Source organism: Perognathus longimembris, chromosome 6, assembly GCF_023159225.1.
Source record: "Perognathus longimembris pacificus isolate PPM17 chromosome 6, ASM2315922v1, whole genome shotgun sequence".
Taxonomy (NCBI): Eukaryota; Metazoa; Chordata; class Mammalia; order Rodentia; family Heteromyidae; genus Perognathus; species Perognathus longimembris.
In genome coordinates, this window is record NC_063166.1 from 18,978,900 (window position 1) to 18,997,992 (window position 19,093).

Here is a 19,093-nt window from a genome sequence, read left to right on the forward strand (position 1 = left end):
TTGGTTTCTGCAGAGTTTCGATTTGAGCTTATGGGACATAATGCAGCATATGGAGAAGATTAGTGATTGAAAGACAGTTGGGTTCTCTCACCAAATCAAATCAGATGCATTCTGAACATAAGCTGTCATTGATTAGTATTTCAGTCTTCCTTGTGATGATGAACCTTAATTTAGAAGTTAGCACAGGAAGGTCATTTGTGTAAGCATCGTTTTGTATGATCTTATGCATATAGCTATTGAGCCCTTGTCATCCTCTCCTACGAATAACCTCCTTTAGTCTTACTGTGTGAATGTTTAGAGTACTATTTAATTTATCATGTTCAAGTGTAATTTTTTGTCCTTTTCTAGCCATTGTGTGTATTTGTAGATTTATAGGCACATTCTAATAATTACAAAGGAAGGAAACCATGTAGCCTATGTTTCTTTTGAAATGAACTCCAAGAAATGGAGTTTTTAATAACCCACTTTTGTGGATTATTTTTTCTTCTGGTTTTCCCCATTTGCCACTGTTTTTGATTTCTGCACCTTTTGCCATGTATGTAAGTTTATCTGATTTGGAAAGGGGAAGGAGAAACACAGAAATGGTGGAACAAAGGAAGCAGGAATACTCACTACATACTATGGTGAATACAACTTGTCAGGGAGGGAGGTTGGGAGGGGAGAAAACTGGGAAAATGAGGGAAGAAGTGACACAGTTAAAAAAACAATGTATACAGAACCTAGTGTATCTAACTGTAACCCCTCTGTACATCACCTTTACTATTGCAAAATCAAAAATGATCCAGAAGTGCTGGCTGGTGAATCTTCTCTTCCTTTCCACCTCAGTATTTGCTGAATATCATAAAGACTGCCTCCTTCTTGACCACCTTTCTGTATGCTCTCTAGTTCTCGACTGAATTTGATAATACCACCGCCACTGGGAAAGAGTAATATACAATTTAATCGATTCCACATATGCATGGAGTTTGCATTAACATTAAGGCAATAAAAATTATGTTTAGGTCACCTTCTTACACATTTAAATTTTTCCTCTGGTGCTGGATCTGAAACATAAAGAATATTTCCTTTGAGGAGATGTGCATTTTTTTTCTTCTCAGAATATTATTTTATGTATTCAAAGCCACAAACTCCTTTCCCCTCCCCTTCCCTGGTAATTCTGGTGTAGCAAGCTGCTTTTTAAATGTAACATTTTGTTTTAAATGTGATTTAATGTTTTTATTAGATAGCTTTTGGAGGACATTAGATTAAAATATTCATAGTCACATTAAGCTTTCCTGGTTAGAGACAGAGTGTCCTGTTAATAAATATCTAAAGATATTCATGAAATAGTATGGTGATCAGGATGTTATTTTGCTTCTTATTTATCCTGGTAAATTTCAAATCTGTTTTAAACACTAAATGTATTAAAACATGGGTCTGTAGTACTATTCAAAATTAATGTTTAACAGGTTTGGTGAGAATGAAATGTCAGCCTTTGAGAGTGATTACTATCAATTGTTCAAATATATCACTTACTATTTGATCATTTTTCTTATTTGTGAAATAGAAACACGAAGGCACTGAATCCAAGAAATGCTTTTATTTCAGCTGCTGCAGTTGGAGAAAGGTAACCCCCACCCCCAGCATTTATTTGTTCCACGTTTCGGTGGGGGAAACAGATTCATAATTTGTTCTGAACAACGTCGTGATGATCTGACTTTTCTTCCGCCATAGCTCGGCTTTCATTTCTTAGGCCATAAAATTCATAAGGGATAAGTGAAAAATAATTGAGGAGCATTTTCATTTTTACTGGAGTGTTTGTTATTGCTTTACTGTGTAATGTACGCTAAAATGTCTATTCAGGATTCAAGGGAGAAAGATTAGAGCTGAATTTGGGTGTAGTGTGCATCCAAGCATTGAATTTGATCCTTCGTGTGGTAATTGAATGAGAGCAGCATTGTGTATCGAATTTATCCTCACTCTTTAGTTTGTTAGCAATGGTTTTTGTAACAAAGGTTTTAGGGCAGGGGAAGACTTAAAATACCTAATCCCTTTTCTTCTGGCCAATGTGTGGAATGTCTGGAAATGGTAGTGATGGTGCACACTTCTTAGTGGGGGAGGGAGAAAGAGAAGAACTGACAGCAAGGAAAGCAAATGACCGGGGGCTCAAAAGGGGGTTTTCTGACCACTGTTTTCTTGGCAGTAGCTGCCTGCAGTTGACTTGCAGGTGCTGGTTGGAATTACAAAGGAGGTGTGTGGTAGTTGTTGCCCTAATATTCTCTCTAGACTTTTAGTTATGTAATGTATTTGTTTCCTATGACCATTGTTTCCAAATTACCACAGATGTGGTAGCTTGAAATAATACAAATATATTATAGTTCTGCAGGTCAAAATTTCCAAAAGTATCTGGCTAGGCTAAAATTAAAGTGTTTCAGGGTCATGTACATGCTTTTCTAGTCCCTCCCTCTCTCTATTCCTCCCTCTACCTCTCCCTCCCAACCTTCTTTCCCTTTCTCTTTTTTCTCCTCTCTCTTTCTCTTTCCTTTTTCCTTCCCCCCTTTTTTGTTAATACTGGTGTTTGAGCTCAAGGCCTTGTGCTTGGTTGACTTGCTGGACTGGCTATCTACCATTTTTACCATGTTCGAAGTTCTGCCTTTTACCTTTTTAGTTTTTTGCAGGTGGAATTTTATGGACTTTTATGTTCAAACTGGCTTTGAACGGTGATCTTCTAGATCTCAGCTTTCTGACTTGCTAGAATTATGGGTATAAATCTGTGGTGCTTAGCTGTTCTTTCAGATTTCTGAAAGCTGTTAATAATCCTTGTTTTATCTTCTCTTCCATTTTCAAAGCCAGCAGTGGCAGTTCAACTTTTTATTGTATTGCTATTACTCTGACTAGTTGTGTACCTCTCACTGACAAGAACACTTGTGATACAATGGGTATGCAGGAATAATCCAATTTATCTCCACATCTTGGGTCTACTCTTAATTCCATTTGCAGCTTTATTAGTTTCCCTTTGCCATATAATGTAATGTATTCACAGTTTCCAAGGAGGATTGATGTGGACATTTCTTAGGGGCTATTATTCTGCCTTGTTGCACCTAAGTATTCTTTAAAAAAAATTCCAAATCTATTTGTTGTTCTCTCCCATCCTCATCCAAATTATGTGTAGCCATGTGTGGTCAAACTGCGTGTGGCAAAATTCTCCTAAAAAACACCAAGAATGAATGGATTGGCCTAGTGTTTTTTAAGTTAACTATATATTCTTTCTCAATACAGCAAATATTGTTTGGTGTCTACTTTCCATTCTTCTCAATTATCTTAAACCTCTATTCAGTGGTAGGGAGGGGGCAGTGAACAATGTGGACAGTGATCTCTTGGAGCATTCACTTTGTCGAGAGGGATAGATACCATATCACCGAACTAACATGCAAGCAAACAAAATCTCACCTAGTAATAATATATGGAAGGGAGAGAGAGAGAAAGCAAGTATAGCTACTATAAGTGGAATAATGAGGAGTTTTCTGAGATCTGAATGGTTAGGAATAGCCAATCATGTAAGAAAGGCAGAAAGATTTTAGGCAGAGGGTTAAGAAACACAAAGCCATAGGTAGGAATGACTTTTCTGTGGGAACAATGAAGATCAATGTAGGTAGAATTTAATAGGTAGGGGGAAGTGATAAGAATGGTACATTCTGAGTAAGTGCCAGATTTCATTTCTATAAGTCATAGTGAGAGTTTGGATGCTGTCCTGCTTCAGAAAAAGTTTGGAGAGTTTCTAAGTTGTGAAATGAGTTAAATGCTTGTTATCATCTATTAATACAACTTGAATATTGTATGGAAGGATGGATTAGAGAAGACCAAGAGTAAAAACTGAATTCAGAAGCTGTTGGAACATATAATGATGATTATGCCAGGTTCATTGTGAAGACAGAAATAAATGCATTGATTTGGGGATGTAGTTTTCTAAAGATCAAACTGACAAGCCTTAACAATGGAATGGAAATGGAGAAGGAAGGCAAAATGAAATAAGGAGAATTCCAGGATTTTGGATCTAAGCAGTGATGCCATTTCCTGGGGTGGAGAATGTCGGAGAGGAACCATGTAGGGTCGGGAATCATGGATTGCCTCCCACTTGGCCACATCCAGATGGAGCTGCCCTCCATGGTGAGACATTAAGCTAGGCAATTGAGTAGGTACACAGGGGCGTCTATGAAGCTCTTAGCAATGAAGATACGTATAATTATGGAGTCACTGGCACATCAATTATATCTAAACTATAATTCTGATGGGACTACCTTTGAAGAACTTATAGATAAAGAAGTAGATCCATAGTGTAACTCTAGTGTAGTTCAACACATAGAAATTTAGCAGAAGAGGATGGGTTGATCAAAGAAAGTTGGAAAGAAGCTTCCAATGATGTTGAAGAGACCGAGAGGACCAGAGAGATGGAGAAATAGAAAGACAGGAGGAGAGAGAAAAAGAATGAGGGAGGGGGAGAGGGAGGAAAGAGAGAGGAGAGAGTGAGAGGAGAGAAGTGAAGAGAGGAGAGCAAGAGAGAAGAGACAAAGAGAACGAATCACTCATATGAAAGTGGATAAGACAGCAAGTGAATGAGAATATAAAGATATAAAGATGATCATCACTATGGACCTATCAATTGGTTATTGGTAATTTTGACAAACATGGTCCCTATTTAGTGCTGTTGCTAGAAGTTGGATGGGGGAAGTGTGGGAGTGAATGATAGAGACAGTGATTGCCTAGAGCTAGGCACTAGGTGTGCTGCAAGGTGATATATTCCAAGATGATTCATTAATCCCACTACTGCTTTTCCCAACAGCCTGATTTGTCTACACATAAAAGAAAAGTTTCATTTACATGATGCACATGCATTCTTCTTTTGTTCTTATTGTGTACAATTAATTTTAGAGGGAACAGAATCATGGACCTAGCATAAGAAATAGTTTCATGCTGGGTGCTGGTGGCTCATGCCTGCAATCCTAGCTACTCAGAAGCCTGAAATCTGAGGCTGATGGTTTGAACCCTACACTAGGCAGGAAGGCCGTGAGACTCTTATCTCCAATTAACTACCAGAAAACTGGAAGTGGCTCTGTGGCTCAAAGTGGTAGAGCACTAGCCTTGAGCAACAAAATGCAGGGACAGTGCTCAGACCCTGCATTCAAGCCTCATGACCAACCAAAAAAAAAAAAAATCCACAAGCAATTGAAAATTATGCCAGTGGTTATGAATAAAGAACTTGGAAGAAATCCTGAATGTGCACAAGACTATTGTTGACTCAACAAATGTTTATAGATGAGCAATCTGTGGTGAAAAGGGACCATTCATTTATCTGCTATGTTGATCAGTAGGTAAATTGCTGAGTAACTGAAACTACTGTGACAGTTCACAACCTTTTGTGAATTTGGATGACTGACATTGCTGTATAAATAACTACATTATTATAATTAATTATCATTATTATATATAATAATTTCATTTATGCTCTAATTGGCTAATGTGCAGTATATCTAGTAGAGGAAAATGTTTTCAAGTGTTTGAATAATATTTCCCTTTATAAAAATAAAACATGATTGCACATTTTTCATGGAAGTCTGTCCTTGCATGCAGGTGTTTTAAATTTTCAACTTTTTTCTTTGACTTCCTTCCATGAAGTGTCTTAGGTTGCATTTTAACAGGGCATCGGCAGAAGAGAAACATATTATATCATTCACATTCTTTCCCCTTGTAGTTTGTGTGTGTTGGCAGTCCTTGTGTGTCAAATGATTTTAATTTTCTGATTTATGGCCTGATTTACTTTTGCACATTCACATTGGCTCACTGATCTTGGCCATGGATACAGTATTCTGTTACAGATTCTATTACAAATAATACTTCCAGGCAAGCCAAGAGTTTTGGTGTTTGTATAATGCTTTGTATTGTTAGTTCACTTTAACAAACATTTTCTTAAATTCTGTCAAGGGCCTTATATTGTGCTATGCACAGAACTTGTAAAGACAGAAGTTATGATATATATATACATATATATGTGTATATATACATACACATATATATGTATATATATGCTTGAAGGAGCTAGTAGTCCAACAGGGAGACAGGGAAAATCAGCAAGAGGAATGGATACAATTAAGCATGATTTGTAAATAAACAAAAGTATGGGAGCTAGAGAATGAGTGCACAGCAGGAGTTGGCTTTGTGTGGTGTTGGGGACACTCAGCAGACAATGACTTGGAATGGGGGTTGAGCTGTGAGTAAAACAGGCAGACACACAAGCACAAGGGTGTTGTAGTGGGCACTGGGCATAAAGGCACAGGTGCAGGACACAAGACAGCACAGTGGTACCATGAGTGTTATGTACATTGGTTCTGGTTGTACGGGCAATTAGCTAAGTCTCTACATGTATGAAAGAAGACGTGTGGTTAAGGGGGCACCAAGAGGATGTCAATGGAATTGAGGGATTCTGGTTTTCAGTCCAGGATGTGGGATGGCTCATCCTATGGGTGTTATTCCTCAGATGGTTGTACGCAGAATGAGGAAGAACATGGGGAGGTGATATTTCCTTTGGTATAAGGTGAAAGGTACATGGGTTTGAGGTGAGAGGCTGAGAAACGAAATGACTTAGCTGTATCAAAACCAGAAAGCCAGAGTACTTTAGCCATGAGTTTGGAAAAAGAGAACTATTTACTGGGCAGTGTGTGTGAGGGGAGCTGACAAATATAAGAAAGGGATGAGCTGAGGATTTGTCCTTTGGCTTACAGTTCAATAAACATGTATTAAGAATTTATTGTGTGTAGAGCACCACACCTATGCTTGGAAATCCAGTGCTAAGAAGAGAGGAAAAGAGCTATAGGTATAAATATGAAAATAGGAAACAGCCATGTTTCTGTGATCTCCCTTGAGGAGATGCTAAGCTCTCAAAGAGCTTCTCTGAGCCCCATTATTCAGTAGTTCCTAACGCATACTCACACATCAATGCCATAAAATTTAACGGATTCATTTAATAATTCTTATCATTATCACTGCATTTTCTATTATTATATGGCATGATAACCTTTTATTGTTTTCATTAGTTGGCATGAGAATTTATCATGGTATGATTTTTTTTCCTATCAGTTGTGGGGCTTGAACTTGCATCCTGGTGGTTAATTGGAGATAAGAGTCTCATAGACTTACAAACTACATGTTCACTAAAATAGGTGTGTGTGTGTGTGAGCGCATGCGCGTGTGCATGTGTGAATAAATGTGTAAGAGAGAGGACAGATTTGTCAAAATATGACAGTTATTTCTGAGTCTTGAGATGAAAAAATATTTTCTTCTTTTACATTTTCTAAAATGCATACATATGATGTATACAGAATTTATACTAAAATGCGTTGTATACGTATTTTCTTTTAAATACAACTCCTGTCTTTAATTTTACACATCATCATATAAAATTGAAATAAAAATTTAAGTGTGATTGTTCTTACTGTACAGAATGGCTGTTATCCCATTTTTTAGTATAACATAATAATTCTTAGGAATGCTTTCCAGCCTGCCCATCATGAATGATAGTTAGGTTGTTTGATGTTCCTATACCATATCATCATTGCCATTATGCTCTGAATCACAAATTTATGGCACATGCCTAAGTTAATGGTAAAAATAAAGGGAGAGTGGGAAGTCTTTGAATAATATTTCCCTTTATAAAATGTGTAACATTTTTGCACGTTTCTTATGGACTCTGTCCTTGCATGGAGGTGTTTAAGATTTTCATTGTATTTTCCTTGGCTTCCATAAAGTGCCTTCAGTGGCATCTTACTATGGCAGTGACGGAAGGAAAACACATACTCACATTCACTTACTTTGCTGGCCATCCCTGTATGCCCATCCCTTTCCACCTTTTATCTCTGGCTCTGGGCTGCTAAGGGAGACTTACAAGGCTCAGTTCATGGAGGAACACGCCCTTCCCCCCACACCGCAGGCAAACATTTTTATCTTTGTATTCTCTGTGTCACTGTACACGATGCTGAGCTTTGCTGATTTGTTTCTTTGCTGTTTATATCCTTATGGTTGCCATTTTCCATTCCAGTGCCCTTTCAATTTTATTTTATTTGTTATTATCCACTGTATTCTTCTTTTCTAGTGGGATGCCTACTCTAAAAACGCATCTGCAAACCATTCATAGCTCTCCTTGGATATAGTTAAACATTTCATTGAATGTGAGTGTTAAGAACATATTCCATTGGTATCTGTAGGTTTCTTTTTAATATCTCTTTGTAAACAAGTGCCATATTTGGATACAAAAATGTCATTGAAGGGGCTGGGAATGTGTCTTAGTGGTAAAGTGCTTGCCTAGCATGCATGAAGCCCTGGGTTTGATTCCTCAGCAGAAAAAGCGCCAGGGGTGGCTCAAGAGGTAGAGCAAAAAGAAGCCAGGGACAGTGCTTAGGTTCTGAGTCCCAAGCCCCAGGACTGGCAAAAAAAATGTCATTGGAAAAGCCATGTACGTAAGTCATAACTATAGTGTACTGAGCCTGGCATTTGACTATGTTTGCTGTCTTCTAAGGTGATTTCAGAAATGAATGTTGAACATGCCTGTTTTCTTCTCTTTCTTCCTCCTTCCCTGTCCTCCCTAACTTTCTTCATTCCTTTCCTTTCATTTCCTTTCCTGCCTTAGCTATACCTTCTGACTTTCCTGAACACTGGAGTTCTTCTTGATTATAGCTCTTCCCTGGGTGTGGCTTTTTTTTTTTTTGGTGATGTGCTTATTATCTATGTCTGATTGGACATCTAAGCAAGTGCTCTACTCTGAGCTCTGTCCCCATCCCCAGACTTGTGCACATCATAGTCCTATCTTCAGCTGTCACACTGTGCCTTACACATAACTGGTTCTCAACCAATGTACAAAATACATTTATTTTACATTTAATTAAAGGTGAGTTCATGAGTAGCAATATGAAGGGTTATGATGGGAAATGGATCATTATGCTCTAGGAAACCTACTCCTAATTCAAGAAATATAGGGGACTGGAAGACAAAGATAAAAGCATTTCCTAGATTGTAAGGGTAATCAAATACTATAATAGATTACTAGGAAAAGAGGTAAAATTGCTAACCCTTGAGTGTCTTAAAAATTGGACAGTGCAAACAGCTGTGAGAATGGCTGGAGCATTAAATCTGTCTTGAGGCAAGCAGATAGACAGAATGACAAATGGTTCTGTGATTCTTTGATTACTTGGCCTGGAGAAGAGAAGGCTGAGGGGAGACATTAAAACTACTTCAAATATGGAAAACAGCGATTATTGCTTTCCAGAGGAGAGCAAGTTGAAGGAGCTTAACCTGACGTCTCAGAGATTTAGGCTCCATTTTATTGTTAAGGGTTTAAAGTCACAGGTTGTAAAAAAAAAAATCTTGCAGAAATCTGCAAACTAAATGATATTGCATTTTGAGGGGAGCAATGTGGAAAGGCAGCTCTATTGTTACATTGCAATAAAATATTTTTTACATGACTGAATAGAGAGAATTATTCGAGTGCATTATATTGAGTGTACAATAGTCTTCTGGAAAGGAAATTTTCTAAAAGTATATTTTAAAGCAACAAGCATCATCAATGGTTCTTGGCTGAGTGGAGAGAAAGGAAATCTTCGCGGTCATTACCATCACAGTCCTAAACCAGGGTAGCCAATACGTGATCAAGAATTCCAAGAGAGCTCTGTTTGGTTAGCTCAGCCTTTTCCAAGTGAAAATGTGGAGGAATTTGAGGTGGAGACTGCTTAAATCCTACAACTACGAAAGGAACTGAAATACCATTGGAAAATCATCAGGAGCCATTTGGGTGTCATTTCAACCTTCAGCCACATGGTGTCGCAATTGGATTTGAGTTTCACTGTGTTTGTCTCCACAGATGAGGGGATTTTCAAAGCCGGAGCAGAGAGATCTGAAATGCGGGGGGCAGTGGAAGTCCAAGAAGATGAAGATACTCAGGTTGAGCTTCCAGTGGATCAGGTAATCTCCACTCTTGTAAACCTAGGTGTAAACCACGAATCACTGGTTGCCTTTTAAACTTTATGTTATGGTACATGGTATTACAGTGCTTGCCGCAGTGAAACCCCAGGTGTTAAGTGGCTAAAAGACCTTAAAAACATTAACAGTTCTCATGCTTCTTCCTAGTGTTCCCATAATGAGTAGCCATAGAGACTGAGGCTTTATTTTTTTTTAATGGGGCAATGGTGTGTCTTTGCTAAGCAACATCAAATGGCACAATGGGATGGATTTGGGTTAGAGATGCAAAGGAAGAGAAAGTTTACTACACAAAGGAGAATTGAATAGGGTTTTTTGTCTAGGGAATGAGTCCTTCTCTATTTAAAAGGCATTTAAAAAAAATGCCATGGTATTCTCTCCTTTAAGGTCCTTGGAATTTTTGTGCTTGGAATTTGTTTTTCTTAAAGAAATTGCTCACATAAATGCAAGTCAAATATTTGCTGTGTGTGTATCGATTTATTTTTTTAGGCCACTGGGACAGCCTAGTTTCTTCAGGAGTGTGTACATGAGTGTGTGCGTGCATGTGTGTGTGTATGCATTTGTGTACTATAAATGCATAGCAACAGAAAGTATTAACTATTGTTAATTCTGTGTTAAATGATGTAGAAGTCAGTTATGCTAATGTAACTCAACAGATTTTCTTACCATTCTGAGTGGAGGATTGGAATTCAGAGGAGGGGGGGGAGAAATGACAATCACAGGCTCTGGAGGATAGGGAGAAGTCACTAGAAATTGCCACTTGTCCTCTGTCTATTATGTGATATTTCCTTTGCTAAAAGCAAATTTCACAACCCCACAAATTCCATGGATGATCTTCTCAATTGTATTTGTCTTAGCAAGGCAGAAGTGAGCTTGCTGCTTGATTATTCCACAGGCACTTTCTGCAAATGTTGCCTTCCTGATGAAAAGCCTAATGTGCTAAAAAAAAAAATCACAGATTAGAAAAAAAAATCCAATTTATTTTCTAGGATTTTCTATAACTAATAATTTTTCATAAACTCCAGTTATAGTTATTTTTTTCCTGAGGGAAAACAGAATTTTAAGTCTCTGTGAAGCTATAATTAAATATTATATTTTGAGACAAAGAAGAGTAATCATGTATGTACAATACTTAATCGCTGTAGAAGCCAGGACTCATTTATATTCCAAAGTCAAAATATCAAGAGAAAACCATAAGCATTATGTGTGAAAGAGAAATCTCTCTGTTAATCACTTACTAAACAGTATGCAAAATCTGTAAGAGGCATTTGTTTACTTATACATTTGCTGATTATAAGGAAGGGGAGTTGTGGGGAAGACTTGATCTCTGATAATACTTGAACAGCCTTGGGTGTGTGTCATCAGAGCTTGATTTCTTATTTGACTTGTGATCCTGGCTTATTAAAATTCAAGTATGCAAGAGAGGCTGAGAAACAGATGGGCCAAAGCTGGACCATATCAACAAATTGATGTCAGTTTAAGGAAACAAAGACAGGTAACAAAACAGCATTATTTTCCTCTTTGACTTTATTGATCTTAGCAGTGGGATTGTTCAGTCCATTTGAATGGCACCAGGTGCGTCTGAGGTCAGGTTTTAGAGCCATTTTACATTCTTAGGAGCTATCATTAAATATTGTGAAAAAACCACACTGAAATCAATGCAAAGTCCATGAGCTCCATTAAGAGTTTGCACAGCTCCAAGAATGTGCCTGCTGGTGGTCTACACTAAATAATAGCTACCACTTATTGAGTACCTGCTGAGTATCAGGCATGGCATTATCTCATCTGATCATAGTGACAACCCTGTAAGATTGGTCTTATCCCCCATGTTACATTCACTTACAGAAAGAAAGAAGAGCTCAGATAGGTGAATTGACTTGCTCAAGGTTATAGCATTGAGTCGAGGAAATGAGACTTGAATGCAGGTCTATCTAACTTCAAAGGGCGTTAGAAGTGTCTTCCAGGGAAGTAGTAAATGAAAAGATAAAAAGCCCGTTCTTAACCTAGGGAAGGAAAGAAAAATAATCCAACATAAAAGAGGACATGCAGTTATTGTCTTCCACTTATTGATAAGAAAGATGAACATAGATATTCTCTGAGGGCTATTGGCTAGTTAATACCTTTGGACTTGATTTTTGTGATGTAAATGAATGTACATTGTAACTTTGGTAAAATGGTCTCAAAGGAAGGTGTGTGTGTATGTGTGTGTGTATGTATGTGTATGTAAATATTACCCACAAGCTGTGTAATTTACAGTCTTGAACCTCTCTGTTGGAGTCTGTTCTCCATGGTTCCCCACCTAGTTGGGGCATTTTGTGGGCAGAGAACTGACTATCTTTGCTCTGGGTTGGCTCTTCAAGATACTTCTCTAGTGAAGGTCCAGAGATAGTGATTTCTTCCCAAACAATTCTCAGCTGAAGGCAATTCTGTCTCTAAGAGGCTATTTAACTGTTCTTGGAGATATGTTGTTTTTCTGTCATATGTAACTGGGGAACTGTGGTTGGCAACTGGTGGGCAGCAGTTATGGGTTTCAACCCTATGGAATTCACATGAGAATTCTCACAACCCAGCCTATCCAGGCAAAATGTCAGTAGTGATGAGATCAAGCAACTCTACTTTTGGAGCAAAGGGTAGGTTTGTGTCTAGAACAATAAAGATCGACTCTCCCTATTGTGCAAAGGTCAGATGGGTTGACTCCCTACTAAACATGATCTGATGCCCTTGAGTTGTTCATTGAAGGCTCCTTAAGATGGAGATTTTTAGGTGTATATGTCTTTTTCTATAATAAAAATATTTAAAGCTTGGGTTTCCCAAGCTTGGAGTTCTGTTTTTCAGAAGTGTGACTTACCTAATCCTCTTCTCATTGCTTGGTCAGAAATGGACCTTTAAGTACACAGGTTGATATCCTGGCCATTGATGTTGGGGGTTGTTTTTATTTTTTGGCCAGTCCTGGGGCTTGAACCCAGGGCCTGGGCTGGCTATTGATGTTGGGAGCAACTTTTCCCTTGTCTCTTGTCCAGTCATCTAACATCTGCCAGCATTCATGGGACCTTGGTGGGCTAACATGTTTTGTCTCTACATTTTCACATTGCTCTTTGTGATGGACTGTTTCCTTTTAGAGGAGGCATTTAGTATTTTGTATTAAAGGTAGGTCAGTAGCTTGAGATCTGGCTAGTGGAAGGGGTCTGGGAGGCCTTTCTATTAAGTCAAGACATTTATTCTCCTTGGGTTCAGTACAAGGAGCAGGCAAAGTTTACTACTTGGTTTCCCTTTCTGGAGGCTCCACTTTTAGTTTGCTCAGATCTTCTCTCACTGGCTCCCCATCCATCAAATTTATTGCTCCCCAACTGTCATAGTCACTTCCTTCTTAGTGTTATGGTTTCAACACTTTTAAGTTGCTTTTGCTGACATTTTAGAGGGGCATCAGGAGGGAGTTAGGAAAAGAAATCCCTCTATGTTTGTTCCATTTATAGCATTTACCCAGGAACCACTTCTATACTAATCAATCAGAAGGAGAAGAAGATGACTTCATAGAACCTACACTTGGCTGGCAAATTGATGCTGTGGTCGAATTGCCTGACAGAGATGCTTTAGGAGTTTCTGAATCTCTCTAAGTAGGCTTTACAGTCTGTAGTTTAGAGAGAGAACTACAGAGGTACAACACTGTCTATAAGTCTTGTCCTTAGTGGTGTATTTATGATGCTTGCCCAGTCCCTTTGGCTAAATAGCTTCTGACTACTGGTCCATACATATCAATAATAACCGCAGCCTAGAGGCCATGACCAGAAGCAAGGTGTCCTCCCTTTAAACTAAAGGGAAAGGAAGTGAGATTTGGGATTTCTGATTACGAGTAGAGGGCCTCTCAGCCTTCACTACCTTCTAATTGAAGAGATTTACAGGCCAAGGGTGCAATCTTCCATTCTTTATTTTCAAGTCATGGCTTCTTAGTGATTCAGATTCACGATGGGTACTGTAAGGATCAGGTACAAGATGACCAGGGTCCTGTACTTTGTTGTGCATCTTTAGTAAGGCCTTGCCTGGCATCAGGTTAGATTTGTGTTTGATTTCCATTTGTGTTGCACTGTGTTTAAAATGTAGCCCTAGGATTTTTGTGTAAATGAAAGAAGAAGCAACCTTTTCTTTTAAAGTGAGAACACTTGATGGGGGGATATTTTACCCAAGGATGATTAAATGTTCTCATGCCATATCAATACAAGTTTTCATTGGTTGTATATTTTCACTTGTGAGTGTTTCAGAGCTTGGGTGAGCCAGCTGTCAGTACGTGGCCAGCCACCATTTCATATATGGCACTCACAACTCTGAAGACAACCATCCTTATTGTAGGGTTTTGTGCTTTCAGACTACCACATCAAAATCTCTTGGTTTCTTTCTTTTTTTTTTTTCTTAAATACTTTTTGTTCTGGAAAAGTAAAGCTCTGAAAGCTGGAAACAAAAAGCAGCACTTTGCTATCATGAAAAATTGAAACTGATTATTTCAAAATACCTCATTCAACTTGGGTAGGAGATGATTTCTGTTTCCATGGGAACAGAAATAAAAACAAGTGTGATAATTTCTGTACTTTCAGCATCAATGCCTCTACCATGAAATCCACAGAAACACCTTCTATTCCAAAGTCTTAACAAATCCACACACTCCTCTCCTGCCCCCAATTCCAAATGTAGCAGATATGGCATGAGAAAATGGACAGCTCAGGGAATCTTTTCATTTTTATTGATTCCCATATTGCATTTCTGTGTTGGGTACATTTTAACAAGGGAAGGCAGGGAAGGAAAGAGGGGTGGATTGTTAGGTGGGAGAGCTTAACTAGAAAATTCTGACTTGTGCTGTTATTTCAGATAGCAAAAGTCATAAATATGAAAACATCACTTGGAAATTTTGATGTAAATATTAAAAATATGGACATTTTCTTCTAAGTAAGCTGGGGAGTGTAGCTGTTTCTTCCTATTTCTAGTTATGGGTTTGGCTGTTATTGTCAGAAGTGTGATGTGAGTTCAAAGTGTAAGTCATTTGGGCAGCTTCATCTGTCTATGGAAATACCTTGCAGGTAATTGATGCTTTCCATATCTTGTGCTTATTTCCATATGATTTCCATATTCCATCTTCTTTCCCCTTACCACTGAAGAATGCTGAGTTAACCTTAGTAACACATGCATATTCTCTGGAAAACCTGAATGCTTATGGTTTCCCCTGAGTGGGCCCTGCTAGGATGTAGCCAGCAATAACAAGTACCAGACCTTTTCTGTCTCTCCATACAAATCAGCCAGTTTCTCAGAATGTCACGGACAAAACAAATAGCAAGATATGCATGTAGGCAAACTCAGGCAAAATGCACTCAAAATGCCAACTCTGCTGTCATGTTAAGTAACCGCCCCCCTGCCCCTCAAAAAATCTGGTATAGCTTTCCTAACAAATATTAACAGCAATTGGTTATAAAAATATTATGCTTTCAAAAAGAAAAAATGGAAGGTAAACCTCCTTGGTACAACGTCTTAAATATAATAAAATAAGTGAAAGGAAAAATTGAAGATTTCTTATATGAATATCTCTGTTAAAGGTCCACATTTGTAATTGTACATATGTGTGTGTTATGTCCATAATCTAGAGTGCTAAAGATGTGCAGCAAGGAGACTGGGAGACTGAGATCCTCTAAGCTTAAATGGCTCATAGAGTCATTGATAAACATATTATTACACACACCAGTTACTTAAATGAGTATTTAAGAAAGGGTGTAATGAATGCCTGTTTTTTTATTCCAGTGAAACATTCAGAGTGTTACATAATTGCTCATAGCCATGAGTTTGACCTAAAATTTTGAGTTATATATGCTCCTTACAGAAAGAATTTCAATCTGGAAACCTGTTCTTTTAAGTTTACTCACAAATTGATGAAATTTTGATGTAATGGACATGAGAGAGACTGTTAATCATAGGTAAAATATCTTCTGATGTATTATTTTGCACTGATGTTTCTTTGTTTATAATAAAGAATATAAACAACAACATGGCAATGTAATTGGAGTCAATCTTATAGAACTGTCTTTTGACCCCAAATACTTTTGTCAGATGTCAGTTTCATTTTGTTCCAGCTTTCAACCAGTAGACTGATAATGATTTTTTTAAAATAATTCTATGACAGATGTTAGCCTACATTGAACTGTATTAGCCCATACATACAATCACTAAGCATCTTGTTTGTCTTCATGTAAGTGAGATTTAGAAGTAATACAGCCCAATGTGGTCCACTAGGAAACATTTCATAAGTGCAAATACTGTACTTGAGCCTTGTATTAGACAACTCCCAACTTCTTCCATATCTGTGACAAGAAGAATGAGTGATAATCATATGTGTGCAGAGTCTGTTCATTTCCTAATGGTCTTTTATGTGTATGATCTCATTTGGTACTTACTGCAATCCTGTGAGGTCGCACTCTCAAGTTCATGAGAGCACTCAGAAGGTGACAGGTGACAGAGGTAAGTTCACTAGTTGAGGTTGGAGTGACTTCCTGCCTTTCTGTCTAACCACCATCTCCTTCTGCTCAGCTTATTTTGCAAGTGCAAGCTGACTTCACCAAGGAAGACAACATCAGCAGACTTAAATGTTTCCCTGAAATTCTCTTATGAGATTCCCAGGTGTGACACACAATCAGTTAGATTGTGTAACTAGCTTTAGCAGGGAGGTAAGGTAATGTTCTGTGCAGGGTCTGCTTCCAGTTCCATTCACTGAGTGCATTCTCTTGTGAGAGCCCCTGTATCAGAGTTGGCATGACTTCTCAGTTGTGTGTAGGATACCAGACTTCCATCATTTTTGTTTAGTGAGGGAAGGAGGGAGAGGAATCAAGGGAGTCTCCAATTGATTCTTCCTTTGTCTTTTGTATTTCTCAGTTCCCTCCCACCATGAACACCTACCATCTGGTAGAGGGAGGGTTCTTTCTCTTCCTTGTCTTTGCTCTTCTTCTTCTTTGCAGGTCTTTACCATGGGACAAATTCTTTCTCTCTCCCTCCTTTCCTCTTTCCCTTCCTCCCTTTCTCCCTCCATCACTCCTCTCTCTCTCTCTCTCTCTCTCTCCCCCTCCTTTTCTCCCTCCATCACTCCTCTCTCTCTCTCTCTCTCTCTCTCTCTGGGTGTAAAGCTGAGTGTTCCTTCTGGGGATGATTTGATTGATGTATACACTGGGAGCATCTTTAATAATTTAATGCCTGCTTCAAAGGAGATTACACCAAAAAGCACATCACTTTTCATTTATTCATTACAGATCTGTCATAGCAGCATTTTTGTTTGCCCTGAATTGTAGTGCCATAGTATAATATACATTTTACTCCAGTCCCAGGAATTTTTTTGTATTGAATCTGGAATGGGCTGAATATGTGGTTTTTAAAAATTACTTAATTGTCCAAGTGATGTACAGAGTGGTTACAGTTTCATACGTAAGTCAGTGAGTACATTTCCTATCAAACTTGTTATCTCCTCCCTCATTTTTCTCCCACCTTCCCCCTCCCCCGTTCCCTCCCCTTCTCCCCAACTTGTACAGTAGGTTTACAGCATATTGTCTTGTAAGTATTGCTGTTGCATTAGTTTGCCTTTTATCCTTTGTCTCTCTACTTTGATGTTCCCCTTGTCTTCCCTAGTTCCAATCAACATTACCCAGGGTACCAAAACCAGTTACAGTGACATCAGAGGTAAAACTATGGGGAAGAAAGACAAAAGAAAAGGCATAATTTCACATAGTACATTGAAAATAACAACAATGATAAACTTATTTCCATTTTGCTTAGCATCTTATGTGTTGATCTCATGTACTAGCTATTGAGCTATTGTGATCTTAGACGTGTACTAATTATTACCAATGAGGGAAACTGTAGAGTCTATGTTTCTTTGAGTCTGGCTCACTTCACTTAATACAATTTTTTCAAGTCTCCATTTCCTTACGAATGGGGCAATGTCATTCTTTCTGATGGAAGCAGAGATTTCCATTGTGTATATGTACCACATTTTCTTGATCCACTCATCAGCTGAGGGGCATCTGGGTTGGTCCCATATTTTAGTGATGGTAAATAGTGTTGTGATGAACATAGTTGTGCTGGTAGCTTTAGTGTGGTTTTGCTTGTAATCATTTGGGTAAATGCCCAAAAGCAGGGCTGCTGGATCATAGGTGAACTCTATGTTTAGCTTTTTGAGGAACCTCAAAGGATTATAAGCCTTTTAACTAATGTGACCATCTTGTTTAAATTGATCATATCAGCTTCAGAATCTTGCATTTCTTAAAAATGAGCTAATCAGTTGTGGCTTTACTTGATGCCTACTAAGGAAATGGCACTAGGAAAGTCTAACAGAAATAACAGGATGGAAGTGCAGCTCTGCCTGCTAGTGAGGATGGAAATAATGACAGAGAATAGAGCCTGGGACTTAGGGCTAAGGCCTTCTTTCCTACCAGGAGATTAGGGTATATACAAGCACTTTGCAACAGAAGGTAAAGAAAAAGTAACATGAGTTTGGGTAATAGGTTAAAAGAAAAAAGGTGAAGACTAGGAAATAGTCTAAAACCTAAAGAAAGAAGAAGTTATCAGTTTTCAATTATGCCTTTCCTTTCATATGTAGCCACCTGATTAGATTTTAGCAGGAACTCATTAGTATCTCTCAGAGAGGCAAGGACAATATCTAGATTTCTAAATGACTGGAGTAAATCAGCTACAGTATAAGAAAAGTTATATAACTTCTCTTTAAAAAGAAACCCTAAATTTTACAGCAGTTTACATACACTAATTTCTGGGAGATTGGTATACAATCATCCAACTTGCACAGATAATTTAATAAGAAATCTATCTGGCATTCTAGGCTATGCTATTTATGTTATTTTAGTACTTCAAGAATACTGTTTTTCTCCCCTATGATGTTTAAATAAATGCATCTTTGAGATCATAAAATCAAATTAGGAACTTCTTTTTTTGTGTATGTGCCAGTTTTGGGGCTTGAACCTGGGACCTGTGTGCTGTCCCTGAGTTTCTTTGTTTCAAGGTCCTCACTATGCCAATTGAACTATCACAGCTCCACTTCTGGCTTTTTTGGTAATTAATT

At 38.2% G+C, this 19,093-nt stretch overlaps 1 protein-coding gene across 3 annotated transcripts in view; it reads left to right on the plus strand.

The window, feature by feature from the left end:
- The window catches only part of Dcdc2 (doublecortin domain containing 2), a 133,519-nt gene that overhangs the window by 109,438 nt on the left and 4,988 nt on the right, over window positions 1-19,093 (plus strand). For all 3 annotated transcript variants that reach the window (XM_048348382.1, XM_048348384.1, XM_048348383.1), the window contains one exon: window positions 9,884-9,984. In XM_048348382.1, coding sequence (XP_048204339.1) covers window positions 9,884-9,984 — 101 coding nt within the window. The remainder of the gene's footprint in view (window positions 1-9,883; window positions 9,985-19,093) is intronic.